General features: G+C 38.6%; 1 protein-coding gene across 3 annotated transcripts in view; it reads left to right on the top strand.

Annotated features, from left to right (window-relative positions):
* The first annotated feature begins 744 nt into the window (after window positions 1–744).
* The window catches only part of PDCL2 (phosducin like 2), a 42,589-nt gene continuing 23,638 nt past the window's right edge, over window positions 745–19,695 (top strand). For 2 of the 3 annotated variants that reach the window (XR_001105484.2, XR_010338998.1), the window contains exon 1: window positions 18,897–18,979. Coding sequence is in view for 1 of the 3 variants with exons in the window: in XM_012441084.2 (XP_012296507.2) it covers window positions 881–886; window positions 10,913–11,033; window positions 11,924–12,014 (218 nt within the window). In the remaining 2 variants the exon portion in view is untranslated. Of the gene's footprint in view, window positions 887–10,912; window positions 11,034–11,923; window positions 12,015–18,896; window positions 18,980–19,695 lie in introns of those variants that run through there. The other variant, XM_012441084.2, reaches the window with a different exon arrangement.

The following is a 19,695-nucleotide window of genomic DNA, read 5'->3' as shown; positions in this document are numbered from 1 at the left end:
AAGTTGTAGCTCTTAATTTCAGAAAAAATGTACACATACAACGAAATTATGTGTACACTTAGGGGCTGGGGGCAAGATATTTCCTAAAACATATCCAAATATAGTGTATGGGCTAAGTGGTGGCTCATGCCTGTAATCCCAGCACTTTGGAAGGCTGAGGTGGGTGGATCACTTGAGCCCAGGACTTCAAAATCAGTCTAGGCAACATGTGAAACCCACGTCTCTACAAAAAATAAAAAAAAAATTAGCTGGTGTGGTGGCACATGCATCTCTGATCCCAACTACTTGGGAGGCTGAGACAGGAGGATTGCTTGATCCCTGGAGGTTGAGCTGCTGTGAGCAGTGTTTCCAGCACTTCACTCCAGCCTGTGTGACAGAGCAAGATCCTGTCTCAAAAACAAAAAGTAAATAGTCCATGGATCCCTGGTTTAGAACGCCTCCTCTGAAGGATTCTCCACCCCAGGAGTTTGTTATTTCTCCGTGAAGGCAGGTCTCAGGGTTTCAAGGGTGCAAGAGGCTCTGAAACAATCGGTTGATTCAATGGAGGTGGTGGAGGAAAAAGTTCCCCAGGAATGTCACGACCAGCACCACACAGCAAACAGGAAAGGCAGTGCTGGGGATAGATGCCCCAGGACCTGGCACGTCAAGTACCCACAACCATCCCCTGTGTTAGGCCTCTGCATTGCCTGGCAACCAAGCTGCCCCTCCCGCACATGCGTAACAAGTCCTTGTTCGCCTCTCTCTCTCCTCCGGCGGGTACTCGAAACCGCCCAGCCTGAAGCGGGCGCCCTTCCTGCCTGGAGGAGTCTGCTAATCTCAATCCGTGACGCCTCGCCAGCTACGCGACGACGTGGGCTCGTGAAGGGCAGAGCAACACATCATGCAGGTGAGGGTCGGGACCCGCCGGGCGACCCTGGAGCACCAGGGGTCTCCAGCTGGGCCCAAAGCTAAGGGGCACAAATGGGGAGGGCGGACATAGGAGTTCAGCTCTAACATTTGTTCTCGAAAAGTGCTAGTTTTGAGAAAAATCCTCTAAGAGAACGCCATTTTTTTCTACGTTTAAGACTTGTGTCTGTTGCTGGAGAAAACGTTAAAAGAGTTGTTACGAATTGTGTTTCACACTGGAATCATAGAAATCGTACTGCTGCATACTATTTTTGGCTTAAGAAATAGTCCAGCAACGTTAGCCTAAGTGTAATTCAATTTAATTGTCTTCCTCGACTACCTGAAAAAAATGATCAGAACAGGCCTGGATACAATGGCTCAGGCTTGTAATCCCAGCATTTTGGGAGGCCGAGGCGGGCGGATCACCTGAGGTCAGGAGTTCAAGACCAGCCTGGCCAATATGGCGAAACACCGTCTCTACTAAAAATACACAAGTTAGCCGGGGGTGTTGGCGTGTGCCTGTAGCCACAGCTACTCAGGAGGCTGAGGCAGGAGAATCGCTTGAACCCGGGAGGCAGAGATTGCAGTGAGCCCAGAGATTGCAGTGAGCCCAGAGATTGCAGTGAGCCGAGAGATTGCACGCGACTGCACTCCAGCCTGGGTGACAGAGTGAGACTCCGTCTTAAAAGAAAAAAAGAAAAGAAAAAACGTCAGAACAGAAACCCTACTAATCGCATATGTCTTAAGACCAAATGTCCCTGGAGTTTCTCGCACCTCATCTCAAAAACTCTGTCAGACTTCCAAAATGTTCCTTAGAAGGCTCCTCCTCTGTCTAACGTTTCCTTATTAACCAGAAGCCTGTGCCATTCCTTTTCTTTTTTTTTAGTACGGTAAAATTCTCTTTCTAACTTACAGAAACACCTTTTTTCCCACTTGCTCCCTCAAATTAAAACCACTAGGATTTTTCTCATTTTACATATTTAATTTTAGGTGTTTGTATATCCTATATAATTTATTAGGATATTTTGAGCATCAATTACATATAATTTTTTATGGCCAGTCCTCTCAGGCTAATAATAGATTTGTAGCAAGCACATTATATATGTGTGTAAAAACATTGCAGATCTGTCCTGATTTGCATCTGCTCTTCCAGATTTAGGCTGAAATGTAATTGAGAATGAAGGCAACATCACATTAACCTTTGTTCACTGATTAATTCAGCAGCCAGTTATTCAGTGCCTATGTTTTAGATATGGACCGGTTCTAAGAGCTTACTAATGAGGGAACAAGGAGACAAATACAGCTATTAATGGCATGGTGAATGCCTTCATAGTTTGAGCAAATAGATTGTGGTGCCTATTTCTGTTAGATAAAATTCCATGACTGAGCACAGCGGCTCATGCCTGTAATCCTAGCACTTTGGGAGGCAGAGGCAGGCAGATTACTTGAGGTCAAGAGTTCAAGACCAGCCTGGCCAACATGACAAAACCCTGTCTCTACTAAAAATACAAAAAAAAAAATTAGCCGGACATTGTGACACATGCCTGTAGTCCCAGCTATTTGGGAGGCTGAGGCAGGAGAATCACTTGAAACCAGGAGGTGGAAGATGCAGTGAGCTTAGAGTGTACCATTGCACTCCAGCTTGGGCGACAGAGCAATAATCCACATTGGAAAAAAAAATAATAGTCTTATTTATTCATTTATTTTGAGACAGGATCTCGCTCTGTCACCCAGACTGGACTGCAGTGGCATGATCAACCTACCAGGCTCAAGTGTTCCTCCCACCTCAGCATCCCTAGTAGCTGGAACTACAGGTGCATGCCAGCATACACAGCTAATTTTTTTTTTAAGAGATAGGTTCTTGCCATGCCCAGGCTGGTCTCAAACTCCTAGGCTCAAGATGGAGAAGGCACCACCTGAAATCTGCATAACAAACCTTTTTTTTTTTTTTTTTGAGATAAAGCCTAGCTCTGTTGTCCAAGCTGGAGTGCAGTGGTGCAATCTCGAGTCATTGCAACCTCTGCCTCCTGGGTTCAAGCAATTCTCCTGTCTCAGCCTCCCAAGTAGCTGGGATTACAGGACTGCACCACCACACCCGGCTAATTTTTATATTTTTAGTAAAGGGTTTCACCATGTTGGCCAGTCTGGTCTCGGACTCCTGACCTCAAGTGATCTGCTCGCTTTGGCCCCTCAAAGTGCTGGGATTATAGGCTTGAGCCTCTGCACCTGGCTAACAACCTTACTCTTCATATACCCTGCTTTTCCTGGTCACCTCCCCATAACTTGCCTCCCACATACCCTTCTTTCGTTTCAGTGAAACATGGTATTTAAGCCTGAATTCTAAGCCACCTCTTTGAGATACACTCATTTTCCCTGGTATTTTCAATGTATACATGAGGTATACAGACTAATACACTTCTGTTTTTCTCTTTTTAATCTTTTATTCCAGGCATCTGTCCTGGCTAAAAGGTCAGAATGATAGAGAATTATTTGAGGTAGAGCCAAAGGGTTTGATCCATCAAAGGGTGGGAGATGAATAGGAGGGTGAACTGGAGGTGAACACATGTCTAAGAGAATTCAGGGAAGGATATCTTGGTGCTCAGTGGAACAGAGGAGAAAATGAAAAGGAATAAGCCCTGTTGAAAAACATTTTGGCCCAATACACCTCTCATGTGGATTTGTAACCTGAGACATATTGTTGGGTGGTCCCGCAACCTTAAACTGTGAATTTGTTATATATTCTAGTGCCTTCAAATACCAGGAAGAAAAAAATATAAATCTTCTGTAGAGGAAGATGTCTTTAGTTTAGGCTTTAAGGAATTCCCATCAATGACTTTTTGAGGACAGCAAGCAGAAATCAGTCAAAGGTCACCAAGCACACAAGGAAATAAGGCACCATGAGACCATGAACCAAGAAAAACAGACCTACAGTGATTTTTAGATATCTGAATGATCAGAAATAGGTTATAAAACAACTGTACTTATAAATACTGAAAACTATAGAACAGACATGGAGTAAAATAGAAAGCCTTGAAATCCACACATATTTTCAAACAATTTTTAGAGTGCCAAGACCATTAAATTAGCAACAGTTAGTTTTTTGTTTTGTTTTGTTTTTTTTCACTAAATGGTGCTGGGTAAACTGGATATCCACATGCAAACGAATGAAGTTAGAACCTTATCTTAGACTGTGTGAATCTGAAATATCTGAAACAGGTTTCAGTTGATTTAGAAAGTTCGTTTTGCCAAGGTTAAGGATGTACCCATGACACAGCCTCAAGAGGTCCTGATGACATGTCCAGGGTAGTTGGGACACATCTTGCATTTATATATGTTAGGAAGACGGGAGACATCAATCAATATGTATAAGATATACATTGATTTGGTCTAATGAGGCAGGACAACTTGAAGAGGGGGCTTTCAGGTCAGAAGTAGATAAGAGAGTCCTTGATCCTTTTGAGTCCTTGATCAGCCTTCCACTGAATGTACAATTTAGTCTGACTCAGTGAATCTGCATTTTTCTATAAACAATAGAACAGAGGAAGCAATTAGATATGCATCTGTCTCAAGTGAGTCTCAGAGGGATGACTTTGAGTTCTGTCTGCCCTTTGTCCACAAGGAATTTCCTTTTGGACAAATTGTGAGGGAGGTATGTACCTTTTTATCTTGGTAGCAATTTTATTTAGGAATAAAATGGGAGGCAGGTTTGCCTGACATAGTTCCCGACTTGACTTTTCCCTTGGCTTAGTGATTTTGGGGGTCCTAAGATCTGTTTTTCTTTCACAGCTGTATACAAAAATTAACTCAAACTATATCAAAGTCCTATAGCTAAAGCTATAAAACTCTTAAAAGGAAACATAAAGATTCATAACATTGAGTTTGACAATAATTTCTTGGTTATGACACCAAAAGCACAGGTAACAAAAGACAAATTATACTTTACCAAATTTAAAACTTTTTTTTTTTTTTTGCTTCAGAGGACACTATCAAGAGAGTGAAAAAAATAACTGGTGAGGCACAGTGGCTCAAGCCTGTAATCCCAGCACTTTGGGAGGCTGAGGCAGGTGGATCACTTGAGGTCAGGAGTTTGAGTCCAATCTGGCCAACATGGTGAAATCCCATCTCTTCTAAAAATACAAAAATTAGCTGGGTGTGGTGGCGGGCACCTGTAATACCAGCTACTCAGGAGGCTGAGGCAGGAGAATTGCTTAAACCCAGGAAGCGGAGTTCACAGTGAGCCAATATTGCTCCACTGCACTCCATCCTGGTCAATAGACCAAGTATTCGTCTCAAAAAAAAAAAAAAAGACAACCAAAAGATAGAAAATATTGGACAGTCATATATTTGATAAGAGGATAATATCCAGAAAATAAAAAGAATTCCCAAAACTCAACAACAAAAAGACCAACAACCCAATACAAAAATGGGCAAAAGATTTTGCTATAGTTTGTGTCCACTCCAAAATACAGATGTTTCCAATGTAATAGCATTAGGAGGTGGGGCCTTTAGGAGGTGATTAGACCATTAAGACGTTGATCACCACCTGTAGAAGTTTGGCCTGCAGACCCTGACTCAACGACAGATGAATAAATGCACTCTCACACCATTACAGTGATTCAAGTGGGATGGTTGTCAGCTGCTTTCAGAGGGTGAACTGCAGCCAATTGACAAAGACTCCCTCTCTGTCATTACATTTATTTAGTAAAAGATTTCATAACAGAGGTTCTAAGTCAACACACTTGTGGATAATTAACATGGTTAAAAGAGTGGTTATATGAATGATAAAAGCTTTAGGTTCTGGGCCAGATCCCCTTTGATCTCCCCCTGAGAGGACCATCCAGCACAAAGTTGACATGAGTAAACAGAGTAGAGACAAGGGGATGTGGGGTAAACAACTAAGAAAGCCTCTTATCGTCCCTACCTTCTCCCTAACTTAATGGACCTGCCACCTTTGGTCTGTCCCAGTAAAACCTTTTGGCCTTCCAAAAGGTTTGAGACTAATCTATAACTTTCCCTAATATTTTCTGTAATATTTTGCTAGCCACCCCAAGTGAATCTCAACAGGACATGAAGCCTCCTTCCTTGTAAATGGGATTAGATGCCCTTATAAAAGGGCTTGATGGAGACAGTTTGTCTCTCTCTCTCTCTCTTTTTTTTTTTTTTTTTAACTATTCTGTCTTTTGTCATGTGAGAACACAGTGTTCCTCTCTTCTGGAAGACACAGTGTTCAAGGTACCATCTTGAAATAAGAGATCAGACCCTCACTGGACAATGAGCTTAATAGTGCCTTAGTCTTGGATTTCCAGCCTCCAGAACAGTGAAAAATAAGTTTCTGTTCTTTATAATTTACCCAGTCTAAGGTATTTTGTTATAGAGTGAAAAATGGACTAAGACAAACTTGAATAGATGTTTCTTAAAAGATCTACAAATAGCCAATAAGCACATGAAAAGATGCTTAACATCGCTAATCATGAGGATGCAGCTCAAAACCACAATCTCTTTCACAACCACTAGAATGTTTATGATAGAAAAGATGGACAATAACAAAAGTATTGATAAGGATGTGGAGAAATTAGAACCCTTTTGCATTGCTGATGGGAATGTAAAATTGTGTGACTACTGTAGAAAACTGGTAGTTTCCTTCCAAATTAAACAGAATTATCATATGATCCAGCAATTCTCCTTCCAGGTATATACCCAAAAGAGTTGAAAGTAGAGACTTAAACAGATATTTGTATACCCATTTTTATAACAGCTTTCTTCCTAATAATGAAAAGTGAAAACTACCCTAACGTCCATTGATGATGAATAAACAAAATGTGGTATTAGGTACAATGGAATATTATTCAGTCTTTAAAAAGAATGGAATTCTGCTACATGCTACAACATAGTCAAACCTTGAAAACACATGAAGTGAAATAAGCCAGTCACAAAAGGACAAATATTGTATGGTTCCACTTGCATGAAGTAACTAGAATAGTCAAATACATGGTAGAAAGTAGAACGTAGAACAGCAGTTTCCTGGAGTTTGGAAGAGAGGAGAATGAGGAGCTATCATTTAATGAAGACAGTTTTTCTATTATGAGTAACAGGAGAAATATTGAAAATTAACAGATATGTGGAAATTAATATGCTACAAACAACCAATGGGTCAAAGAAGAAATCAGAAGAGTAATTTAAAAATGTGTTGAAGAAAACAAAAATGGAACTACAACAAAACTGATAGAAGGCATCAAAAGCAGATTTAAGAGGGAAATGCATAGCAATAAATGCCTACAACAAAAAAGAATAAACTAACTTACAGTTATCAGAAGGAAATAAATAATAAACAGCAGAAATAAATGAAACAAAGACTAAAAAAAATTAAAAATCAACAAAATCAAATCAATCATTGGTTTTTTGAAAATATAAAATCAAAACCTTAGCTATACTAAGAATAAAGAAAGCTAAAATAAAATCAGAAACAAAAGAGGAGACATTACAGCTGATACCACAGAAATACAAAGCACTGTAAGAGATTAGTATGAACAGTTACATGCCAATGGATTGGATAACCTAGAATAAATGGAGAAATCCCTAGACACATATAGCCTACCAACAGTGGATCGAGAAAAAATGCAAAATCTAAACAGACCATTAACAAAGAGATCGAGTAAAAAAAGTAAAAGTCTCCCATCAAAACAAATTCCAGGACCTGATGGCTTCACCAGTAAATTCTACCAAACATTTCAAGGAAAACTAATACCAATCCTTCTTAAACTCTTCTGAAAATAGAAAAGGAGGAAATACGTCTAAATCTTTATCTCTTTCTTTCTTTTTTTTGGTAGGCTCTTACTCTGTCACCTAGGCAGGAGTGCAGTGGCATGATCTCGGCTCACTGCTACCTCTGCCTCCTGGGTTCAAGTGATTCTCCTGCCTCAGTCTCCCAAGTAGCTGGGATTACAGGTGCCTGCCACTGTGCCCAGCTAATTTTTGTATTTTCAGTAGAGACAGGGTTTCACCGTGTTGGCCAGGCTGGTCTCAAACTCCTGACCTCAAATGATCTGGCCACCTTGGCCTCCCAAAGTGGTGAGATTATAGGCGAGAGCCACTGCACCTGGCCCTAAAGCTTTTTAATGAGGTCAACATTACCTTGACATCAAAGCCAGACCTGGATATTACAAGAAAAGAAAATTACAAGCCATTATCTCAGAAGAACATAGATGTAAAAATCCCCAGCAAAATACTAGCAAACTAAAGTCAATAGCACATTAAAAGAATGATTTACCGTGATTAAATGAGACTTATCCTATGGATGCAAGGATGTTTCAACATATGCAAATCTACAAACGTGACATACCACATTAACAGAATTATGGACAAAAATCATATCATCTTGTTAGATGCAGAAAAGCATTCAACCAAATTTAATGTCCTTTCATGATAAAAACTTGCAACAAATTAGGTATAGAAGGAATGTACCTCAATACAATAAAGGCATATATGACAAGCCTATAGATTATATTATATTCAATGGTAAGGCTGAAAGCTTTTTTCCTTAGACAAGAATGACCATTCTCACTATGTTTATTTAATATAGTATCAGAAGTCTTTGCCAGAGCAATAAAGGAAGATAAATAAAAGGCATCCAAACAGGAAAGGAAATAGTGAAATTGTTGCTGTTTGCTGATGATGTAATCTTGTAAATATAAAAGCCTAAAGGCCCCTCAAAAAATCTGTTAGAACTAATAAATGGATACATTAAAGTTACAGGATACCAAAGCAATATAAAAACTGGTAGCATTTCTGGCCAGGTGTGGTGGCTCATGCCTGTAATCCCAGCACTTTGGGAGGCTAAGGTGGCTAAATCACTTGAAGCCAGGTGTTTGAGACCAGTCTGGCCAACATGATGAAACCTCATCTCTACTAAAAATACAAAAATTAGCTGGGCAAGGTGGTGAGCACCTCTAGTCCTAACTACTTAGGAGGCTGAGGCAGGAGAATTGCTTGAACCCAGGAGGCAGAGGTTGCAGTGAGCTGAGTTCGCACCACTGCACTCCAGCTTGGGCGACAGAGTAAGACTCTGTCTCAAACAACAACAACAACAACAACAACAAAAAAACTAGTAGCATTTCAGTACACTAACAATGAACTATCAGAGAAAGAAATCAAGAAAATAATCCCATTTATAATATTTACAAAAAAGTAAATACTTAGGAATAAATTTAATCAAGGGTGTGAAAAATCTGTAGACTGAAAATGATAAACTATTGATAAAAGAAATTGAAGAAGACACAAATAAATAGGAAGATATTCCATGTTCATGGATTGGAAGAATTAATTAGTGTTAAAGTGTTCATATTACCCAAAGCAATCTACAGATTCCATACAATCCTTATCAAGATTCCATTATGCCCTTTTATACAGAAGTAGAAAAAGAAATTCTAAAATTCATATGGCACTACAAAAACCTCTGAATAGCTAAGACAATCTTGAGCAAAAAGAAGAAAACTGGAAGGCTGGGTGTGGTGGCTCATGCCTGTAATCTCGGCACTTTGGGAGGCTGAGTTGGGTGGATCATGAGGACAAGAGATTGAGACCATCCTGGCCAACATGGTGAAACCTTGTCTCTACTAAAAAAAAAAAAACAAAAATTAGCTGGATGTGGTGGTGCATGCCTGTAGTCCTAGCTACTCAGGAGGCTGAGGCAGGAAAATGACTTGAACCCAGGAGGCAGAGATTGCAGTGAGCTGAGATCACACCACTGTACTCCAGCCTGGAGACACAGCAAGACTCCATTAAAAAAAATAAATAAATAAAAAGAAAAAAACTGGAGGCATCACATTACCTGACTTCAAACTATATTGCAAAGCCATTGTAATCAAAACAGCATGGTACTGGCATAAAAATAGACATTGACCAATGGAGAATTCAAAAATGAATCCACACATTTACAGTCAATTGATTTTTGACAAAGGGGCCAAGAACACACAATGGGGGAAAGGACAGTCTTTTCAATAATGGGTGCTGGGAAACAGGATATCCACATGCAGAAGAATGAAATTGGACCTTTATCCTGCTCCATCTATAAAAATCAACTAAAAATGGATTAAAGACTTAAATATAAGACCTGAAATTGTGAAAATATGATACAAGAAGAAAACAGTTTTGGTTGGTCCAAGCAGTGAATTTTTGGATTTAATCCCCCAAGCTTAGGCAACAAAAGCAAGAATAGACAAATAAGATTACATCAAACTAAAATGCTTCTGCACAGCGAAGGAAACAGTTGACAAAGTGAAGAGACAATCTGGGAGAAAATATTTGCAAGCAATACACTTGACATGGCATTACTACTTAAAATATATACGGAACTCAAATAACAGTAGTAAGAAAACAACACATTTTAGAACTAGCAAAGATAATCAGCACTTTGGGAGGCCAAGGAGGGAGGATCAGTTGAGACAAGGAGCTCAGGCCTAGTTGGGGCAACATGGGGAAACCCTGTAAAAATACAAAAATTAGCTGGGCATGGTGGAGCCAGCCTGTAGTCTCAGCTACTCCAGAGGCTGAGGCATGAGAATTGCTTGAACCCAGGAGGTGGAGGTTGCAGTGAGCCAAGATTGTGTCACTGCATTCCAGCCTTGTTGATGGAAGGAGACTTTGTCTCCAAAAAAAAAAAAAAAAAAGTAAATTTGTCTGGTGGTCTTGAATGCATATGTAGTAAAAGAAACCAAAGTGTATTTGTGTATGATGTGAATTGGTTTTGCCTAATATAGCTATCAGCAAATTTTCCATGACTTAGAAGATACTTCCTTAATATTCTATATATGTATTCTAAATTGACATTTTATTAAACTTTTCAGTGAAGCATATAATCCCATTAGCGCTAGGAAGTAGGAAAAAGTAGGTCACTTTGCTTTATTCTTCAAAACTAATTAACTGTAGAGTTCATGAACAATTGAATACCTGGAAGTGCTACATGTCAATGAATTTTCCAAATACATATTAAAGTGTACAACCATGTTAATTTTCTTTTCTTTTTGTGTAGGATCCCAATGAAGATACAGAATGGAATGACATTTTAAGAGACTTTGGCATTCTACCTCCTAAAGAAGAGCCAAAAGATGAAATTGAAGAAATGGTTTTACGTTTACAGAAAGAAGCAATGGGTATAGTTGTACATTTGCTGGGCTGGATGATGGGATTAATACAGTTAAGGTAGTAGTAAGGTATTTCATGAACATAGTGGGAGAGAAGACGTTAGAAATCATTTAATATAAACCCCACCTATTTTCAGTATTTGGATGGGACACCTAAAATGACTAATTTACATGTTGAAAATCACATGCTAGTTGATAACAGAGCTGACGTATCCTGGTGTGTAACCTAGTAAGCTTTCTTCTCCCACCATGTCCCTCTACCTTGTGATTACCATCTATTGTGATCATTCTCTATAATATGCATTATTTATCAAGATTTCCGGGTACTTGAGGGAAATCTAAATTTATGGAATCTAATTGGTTTTCATACCTAGTTTTAAATGTAGCCTGTCAGTTCTGTGAACCTTGAGGAAATAATACTTTAATGTTATACTTTCTATAATATGTATAGGTTTTTTATTGGTGGCTGGCTGCTTTATGTTTGTTTAAAGATACTCTTTTTTTTTTGAGACAGAGTCTCACTTTGTTGCCCAGAGTGTAATTCAGCGGGACAATCTCTGCTCTCTGCAGACTCTGCCTTTCAGGTTCAAGTGATACTCCTGCTTCAACCTCCCGAGTAACTGAGATTACAGGTGCCTGCCACCACAACTGACTATTTTGTATTTTTACTAGAATGAGGTTTCACCATGTTGGCCAGGCTGGTCTTGAACTGCTGACCTCAAGTGATCCGCCCACCTTGGCCTCCCAAAGTGCTGGATTACTGGTGTGAGCCATCACGCCTGGCTGTCTAAAGATACTCTTAATTTACTTTATCTAAGACAGTTTTTTCTAGACATTGACTGTAATATAAAAAAAAAAAATTTAAACAGTTTGATAATCTATAATTTATGTTGTTTTAGTTAAACCATTTGAAAAGATGACTCTTGCACAGCTGAAGGAAGCTGAAGATGAATTTGATGAAGAAGATATGCAAGCTATTGAAACATATAGGTACAGTGATTCATTTGAGTTAGTTATAAATTTTTGAATGAAGTATTATAAGAATAAAACTAAGAGATTTGTTGAATAGATTTTACAAAGAATAACACTAATTTTTAAGTAACATTTTGAAACTCCCTTTATATAAGGTGAAATTTTATTACATCATTACATCATTTTTTCTTAATATTTTGCCTTTAGTAGAAAATTATCCAATGATATATAATATAACTTCAAGCTACATATTATTAAAGTGGAAAATAGCAATAAGAGGCCCATAAAAAGATGGCCATGATTCTCCTTCTAGCATGATGTCTGTCAAAGGTGTCTATCATTTCACGAAGAATTAATTACCATTCTTAAACAAATTATTTTAGAAATTAGAACAGATTCATACATTTCCCAACTTGTTTCCCAACTAAAATGATCTCCAGCACAAAGACAGTCTACAACAATTAAAACAAAAACAAAAACAAAACCCTGGCAAAGGAGGAGAATCTTATTTCCAAAATTACCACATTATAGGATTCAAATATCTAGTTTTCAACAAAAATTACAAGGCACACACAACAAGAAAGTTGTCTGTTCAAAGGAACAAAATATACTGAGAGAAAATGTACCTGAGGAAGCCCAGAAGTCAGACTTGCTAGACAAAGACTTTAAGACATCTTACAGATGCTTGAAGAGCTAAAAAGACAGGAATATAATATATGATCAAAAAGAGAATAGCAATAATGAAATAGAAGTTATAAACAGGAATAAAATATATTCTGGAACTGTGATAAGAAGAAATATATATTTGGTCTTTGTCCCCAGTTCCTGACATAGACATACTTGTAGTTTTAGGATGAGGGCTGGTTCCCAGAGGAAACAACCATGTGGTTAGAAGATTAGGACTTTTAACACTATTTCCTGCTCTCTGGAGACGGGAGAGGGCAGAGGGCAGAGGGCAGAGGGCCTAGAGACTGAGTTAGTCACCAGTGGCCAATGATTTAATCAATCGTGCCTATCTAATAAAACTTCCATAAAAACCACTAAATGATGGTGCTGTGGTCTGAATGTTTGTGTCCCCTCCTAAATTCATATATTGAAATTTAACCCCTGCAAGGTGATGGCATTAACAGGTAGAGCCTTAGGGAGGTGATTGGGTCATGAGGGCTCCCCACTCATGAATGGGGTTAGTGCTCTTATAAAAGAGGCCTGAGAAGGCCAGGTGCAGTGTCTCATGCCTGTAATCCCAGCACTTTGGGAGGCCAAGACAGGCGGATCACTTGAGGTCAGGAGTTCAAGACTAGCCTGGCCAAAATAGTGAAACTCTGCCTCGACTAAAATACAAAAATTAGTCGGGCATAGCAGCATGCACCTGTAATCTTAGCTACTCAGGCAGCTGAGGCAGGAGAATTGCTTGAATCTGAGAGGCGGAGGTTGCAGTGAGCTGAGATCATGCCACTGCACTCCAGCCTGGGCAACAGAATGAGGCTCTGTCTCAAAAAAGAAAAAAAAAAAATGGAGAAGAAGCCTAAGAAATCTGGAACACACTTTTTAAAAAATTCATTTTGCCAATCTTTGCCTTTAGCTGGAGATTAATCACATTAATTTAAAATACACTTACGTTTAAGGTAAGTGCTGTTAAGAAAGGAGTTGCTGGCCAGGCGAGGTGGCTCACGCCTGTAATCCCAGCCCTTTGGGAGGCCGAGGCGGGCAGATTACTAGGTCAAGAGATTGAAACCATCCTGACCAACATGGTGAAACCCCGTCTCTACTAAAAATACAAAAAAATTAGCTGGGTGTGGTGGCGTGCGCCTGTAGTCCCAGCTACTCGGGAGGTTGAGGCAGGAGAATTGCTTGAACCCAGGAGGCAGAGGTTGCAGTGAGCTGAGGTTGCGCCACTGCACTCCAGCCTGGCACCTGGTGATGGAGTGAGACTCTGTCTCAAAAAAAAAAAAAAAATTAAGAAAGGAGTTGCTTCTGCTACTTAGGTGTTTTCTGTATTTCTTATATAATTTTTGTTTTCTTAAGTCTTCTAGTATGACTTTCTTTTTGCAGTTAGCTGTAGGGTTCCATTTTTTATTTCCTTCTTTCATTTTCTGTGTATCTTTTAGTTTTTACCTTAAGGATAAAAATTAACATGTTACAATGGCCTACTTTGAATCACACCAACTTTTACCAACTTAGATTCAATAGTATGTAAACACATCTCCATCCTTCTCTTTATTTGTTAGTGTCACAGACTCCATTTTTACATATTGTGCAAGCATTAACATAGATTTATTATTGCTTTATATATTTACATTTTATATTATACAGGAGAAAAAGAGAAATTAGAAACCAACTCTAAGCCAGGCACAGTGTCTCACGCTTATAATCCTGGTGGTTTGGGAGGCCAAGGCAGGCGGATCACCGGAGGTCAGGAGTTCAAGACCAGCCTGGCCAACATGGTAAAACACCGTCTCCACTAAAAACACAAGAAAAGAAAAGAAACCAATTCCAATAATGGCTTTTACATAGGAAAATGTAAAAGCCAAACAGTAATACTGGCTATTATATTTCCCTATGTAGTGAACTTTACCAGTGTTCTTCATTTCTTCATGTGGCTTTTGTTACTATCTGGTGTCCTTTCATTTCAGCCTGAAGGACTCCTTTCACACATTTTTTAGGGCAGGTTTAGGTCCCTTGGTGTTTTTTATTTTTATTTATTTATTTTAAATATAGAAATGCAATAATTTATCATCATTCTTAAAGCATAGTTTTGCCAAATACCGAATTCTTGGTTGACAGTTGTTTTCTCTCAGCATTTAAAAAATATCAACTCATTGTCTTTTTAGCTTCCAAAATTTCTACTGAGAAACTGGCTGATAGTCTTATTGAGGATCCCTTGTATGTGATGACTTGCTTCTCTGCTACCAAGATTCTCACTGTCTCTTGCCTTTCAGTAGTGTTTGATGTATCCCCATATGGGTGTCTTTGAGTTTATACTTGGAGTTTGTTGGTCTTAGATATATCAGTTCATGTATTTCATCAAATTTGGGAAATTTTCAGCCATTATTGCTTAAAATATTCTTTATGCTTTTTTTTCTATCTCTTTTCTGTTGAGATGCACACATGTATGTTGGTCTGCTTGATATCATCCCATAGACTCTTTAGGCCCTATTTATTTATTTTTTCATTCTTTTTTTTTTCTGTTCCTCAGATTTGATCATTGCAGTTGTCCTATTTTGAAGGTTGCTGATTCTTCTGCTTCCTCAAATCTTCTTTTGAAACTCTCCAGTGTATTCTTTTATTTCAGTTACTGTAGTTTTTAGTTCCTCTGGTGTGTTTTACTCATACCACTTCCAGCATGAAATGTAGCAGAGTCCCCCACAACCAGTTCTCCGACTTCCTGGATACCAACTGGGTGTTCTACAGTTCATTTCAATCTGACACTAACTACTGGAGTTAGGGAAGACCCCTCTGTGGCAGACTACTTCATACACACTAAGGTGGTTATAATAAATAAGGTGGTGAGGATGAGAACCCTGTGAATTGCTACTGGGAATGTAAATGGTACAGCCACTTTGAAAAACAATCTGGTGGATCCTCAAAAGGTTAAATATAAAGTTAGCAATTCTACTTCTAGATATATACCCCAGAGAATTCAAAACATGTATAGGAATGGCATAGAAACATTACTCACAATAACTCCAAAATGGAAACAATCTAAATGTCATCAGTTGATGAATAGATAACCAAAAGTGATGTATCTATACAGTGGAATTTATTCAGCCATAAATGAAGTGAAATGAAGTACCAATATGTTCTACAACATGGATGAAAACATCATGCTAAGGGAAAGAAACCAGTACAAAAAGTCACAGAGACAGAACACAGATTATTGGTTACCAGAGCCTGGGAAGAGGGATAGGGAGTAACTGTGAATAGATATGGGTTTATTGTGGAGTGATGAAAATGTTTTGAATTAGGTAGTAGTGATGGTTACACAACTCTTTGATGCTTATCCTACAGTTCTCCTGAGCAGCTCTCTCCCAGGTGTTGACTATGGACCTGGGCTGTTTTCATTAGGGGCTACATAATTCAGAAACCTTTACCTCTAGTTGTGTGGATCAGAAAGACAGTGTGAAAGATCACATGGGGCATTTTAGGGATGAGTCATCGAAATGTATATATCACTTTCACTCATGTGCCATGGGCTGTAATCTAGTCTCATGATTCTAATTCAACTGTGAGACAAGCTAGCAAATGTAGTCTTCCAAGTAAATGTAGCTTCCCCAGAAGAGAAAGCTATAATGATGATCACCCTACCTGTCTCTACCATAGAGATTAAAGAGAGATGCCATAAATAGAAATTCTTTTATTTGCATATTCCACATCAAAATCACAAATTTAGGTGCCACCAAATTATGGCATTATTTTCACTTCTGTACCTGAACCTGTAATGTTTAAAAATATTATTTTTTCTTAAGAAATTCTGTACTTATCTTGCTAATGCTGATTTAAAGCAAATTCTTCATTTAAAGTAAAAACAAAACAGCAAGAAAATATTTTTTAAAAACGTGGTAAGCTAAAGTAATGGAACTTTTCTTACTTGATAAAAATTTTAACAAACATTAAAAGTTATTATGAGAAAAAGATGAATTGTTCACTATCATCTGTTTTTTTCTTTGGTGGTAGCAGGGAACAGAGTCTCGCTCTGTGGCACTGGCTGAAGTGCAATGGCCTAATCTCAGCTCACTGCAGCCTCTATCTCCCGAGTTCAAGCAATTCTCCTGCCTCAGCCTCCTGAGTAGCTGGGACTACAGGTGCATGCTACCATGCCTGGCTACTTTTTGTATTTTTTGATAGAGACAGAATTTTACCTTGTTGGCCAGGCTGGTGTCAAACTCCTGACCTCAAGTGATCTGCCCGCCTTGGCTTCCCAGAGCGCTGGGATCACAGGCTTTAGCCACCACGTCCTGCCTCATCTCTGTTATTAAACGTCATACTATAGGTCCTAGCCAGTGCCTTAGGACAAGATTTAAAAAAAAAAAGATGTAATATTCAAAAAAGAAGAGACAAATGTTATTGTGTAGATGATTTGCTATAAAATAACGAGTCAGCTCAGAAGCTCTTCTAGCTAAAAGGATGAAAAAATTTATACATAGCAATAAACAAATCTGTAGTATATTGTTTGTGGCATATAATACTAAATTGGCCTTTTTGACATATGCTCCCCTTTCCCTTGGGGTATTCCAGTACCATGGAAGCTAAAAAACTAAAATGATGTTTCTCAGACTTTATTGCAGTAAAGGTAAATAATGTGATTTAGCCATTCACCAGGGATGTGAATTCAGAACTAAATTAAGTGCAGAAAGAAGTAGAAACACACAAAGCATCCATTTAGCTGGTACTAATCTAGAATTTGCATCATGGTTTTGGAGCCATTATTCTGTTTTTTATTTTATAATTTCAACTTTTATTGTAGATTCAGGGGATGCACATGAAGGTTTGTTACATGGGTATATTGCATGATGCTGAGGTTTCGGATATGATTGATTCGATCATCCAGGTATGGAGTATAGTGTCCAATGGAGCCATTATTTTGGCAATGATTTCTCATCCTCAGATTATTACTAAGAAGATAGGTTTCTATAGACAAAAGTTGTTACACTGGCTTTCTGATTCTCAGAATAGTTTGGTACTAGAGCCAACAATGGAGTTGTAGTTCCAGATTCCCTAGTTTCTGGATTGTGGTAGAGCCTTGGCAGACCAGTTTTGCATGTTGTTCTAAGAGTCATTCCTGGTAGCCAGGTCTAGAGCCTGCTCCTTCTGTCTTTTCATTGGATTGGTGAAGTATTTAATTTTCCATATTAAGCTCCTGTCTGCTTAAAATAGCTAGTGAGCTTTCTATTTATGCAACCGAATCCCAACTGATAGGATTGTTAGGTGAAAAATGCAGGCCATTGAATACTGTGTGACCTCCTGATGGCAAAACTAGCCCATGTGTTTACCATTCTCCGCTGCCCAATTCCACTGAAGTAACAAAGACAAATGAGAAGAAGGAGGAAGTGGAAGAGGGGAGGAGGAAGAGAAGTTGCTGATAGTTGTACCCTTAAGTAGAGCATAGTGTCATCATTGGGACAAAAATATTTTGAAATTTCTGAAAGATATTAAGCCAGTAAGATCAAATTGAGGGAAATTAGATACTTGGTGCAAACAAAGTAGGGCTCTCAGAAGAATTGTAGAGTAACTCTAGGTTGCAAATAACTGGGCCAGTGGAGAAAAATTGAAGGACTTCAATTTGAAAACTATGAGAGGTCCCCCAGCCTTGGGTTACTGTCCCAAGTAGCCTTGGGGTACTATCCTTGGCATTCTCCCCTAGGTTTGATTTTACTTGGATTACTGGTTATGTAAAGTAAGAGGTTTTATTTGATATGTTTCTAGCATGTGAAATAAGGTAAGAATGTTTTAAAATATACTCAGGTTTTGTTTTTATTCAAATGTGTCAGGAGACAGTTGCTATTGAAAGGATAGTTGGTTACTCACAGTTTCCAGCTGTGGGGTGTATGTCACATCATGCCACACCGAGGCCATGCAGTGAAGCACCTGAATTGATCAGGAGTCAGAAGGAGCAAGGGAAAAGCATGGGCATAATGCTTTTATTGTGGTTTGTATGGGAAAAGCAAGACAAGGCAGGGTAAACAAAATTAGGATTGGCTAGTTTCAGTAATTTTGGTGGGCTCTGGGATATAGGGGCTATCTCTAGTTGTTTGGTACCTGGCCCTGGGATGATTAGGGCAGGGAATAGTGGCTTAGTCTGATAAATGAGGTGACTGATGGTATGAGCCCTACATTGGTTAGTTTGTGTTTGAAGAGTGCTATCTCGTGGAGTTTGCTAGCCCTGGGAGGGGCAGACTCTACAGAATCAGCAATGTGCCAGATGGCAGAGCATCGAGAATACATAAAATAAGAAAATATGGTTAATGCACAGAAAAAGAAAGAGAGTAAGTACTCCCAGCAAACTTAGAGGTATAGAATCACTAAATGTTAATAAACTTGCAGAGATGTCAGAAACCATTTAGATTTGCTTCATGAATCCAGGTGTTCAACAGCAAAATTGTCGAAGTATATAAATGTTGAGAGAGTTGGTTTTTTAAACAAAGTTTTGAGGATCTCTATGGATAGATAAATAGGTAAACATTTATTGAATGCTCACAGTGTGTCAGACACCCTGCTAAGAAATTTACATGTATTATTTATTTCTCAATAATCCTTTGTAAGTAGTTATTAGTATTATTCCCATGTACAGTTAGGGAACCTGAAGTATAGAGAGATTAAATGACTTGCCCAAGTTTATGCTATTAACAAGTACTGGAACTGGCATTTAAACCCAGTTTAGTCTGACCTTATAATCCAAACTCATAATCACTCTCCTCTACTACCTCTCTGTCTATAATAAATCTATGTATATAACAAGTAATTACAAATATCCACAAAGTCTTCAAAGTAAAGATCATCTTAGCATGATAGTTACTAACATTTAAATGGGGATAATAATAATACTTGCTTTGTAACATTTTTACAAGGATGAAGTTCATTAATGTTATGTATTTAAAATAGTGCCTGGCAACATAGCAAGCATTTGGTAACTGTTGGATATCGTTATTCTCCTTAATGAAATATTCAGCCTGTACATGAGAGTTTGTTGGCACAACATCTA

Source organism: Aotus nancymaae, unplaced genomic scaffold, assembly GCF_030222135.1.
Source record: "Aotus nancymaae isolate 86718 unplaced genomic scaffold, 86718_ANA_hifiasm-v0.15.2.pri h1tg000006l, whole genome shotgun sequence".
Taxonomy (NCBI): Eukaryota; Metazoa; Chordata; class Mammalia; order Primates; family Aotidae; genus Aotus; species Aotus nancymaae.
This window is presented reverse-complemented; position numbering and strand designations above follow the sequence as displayed.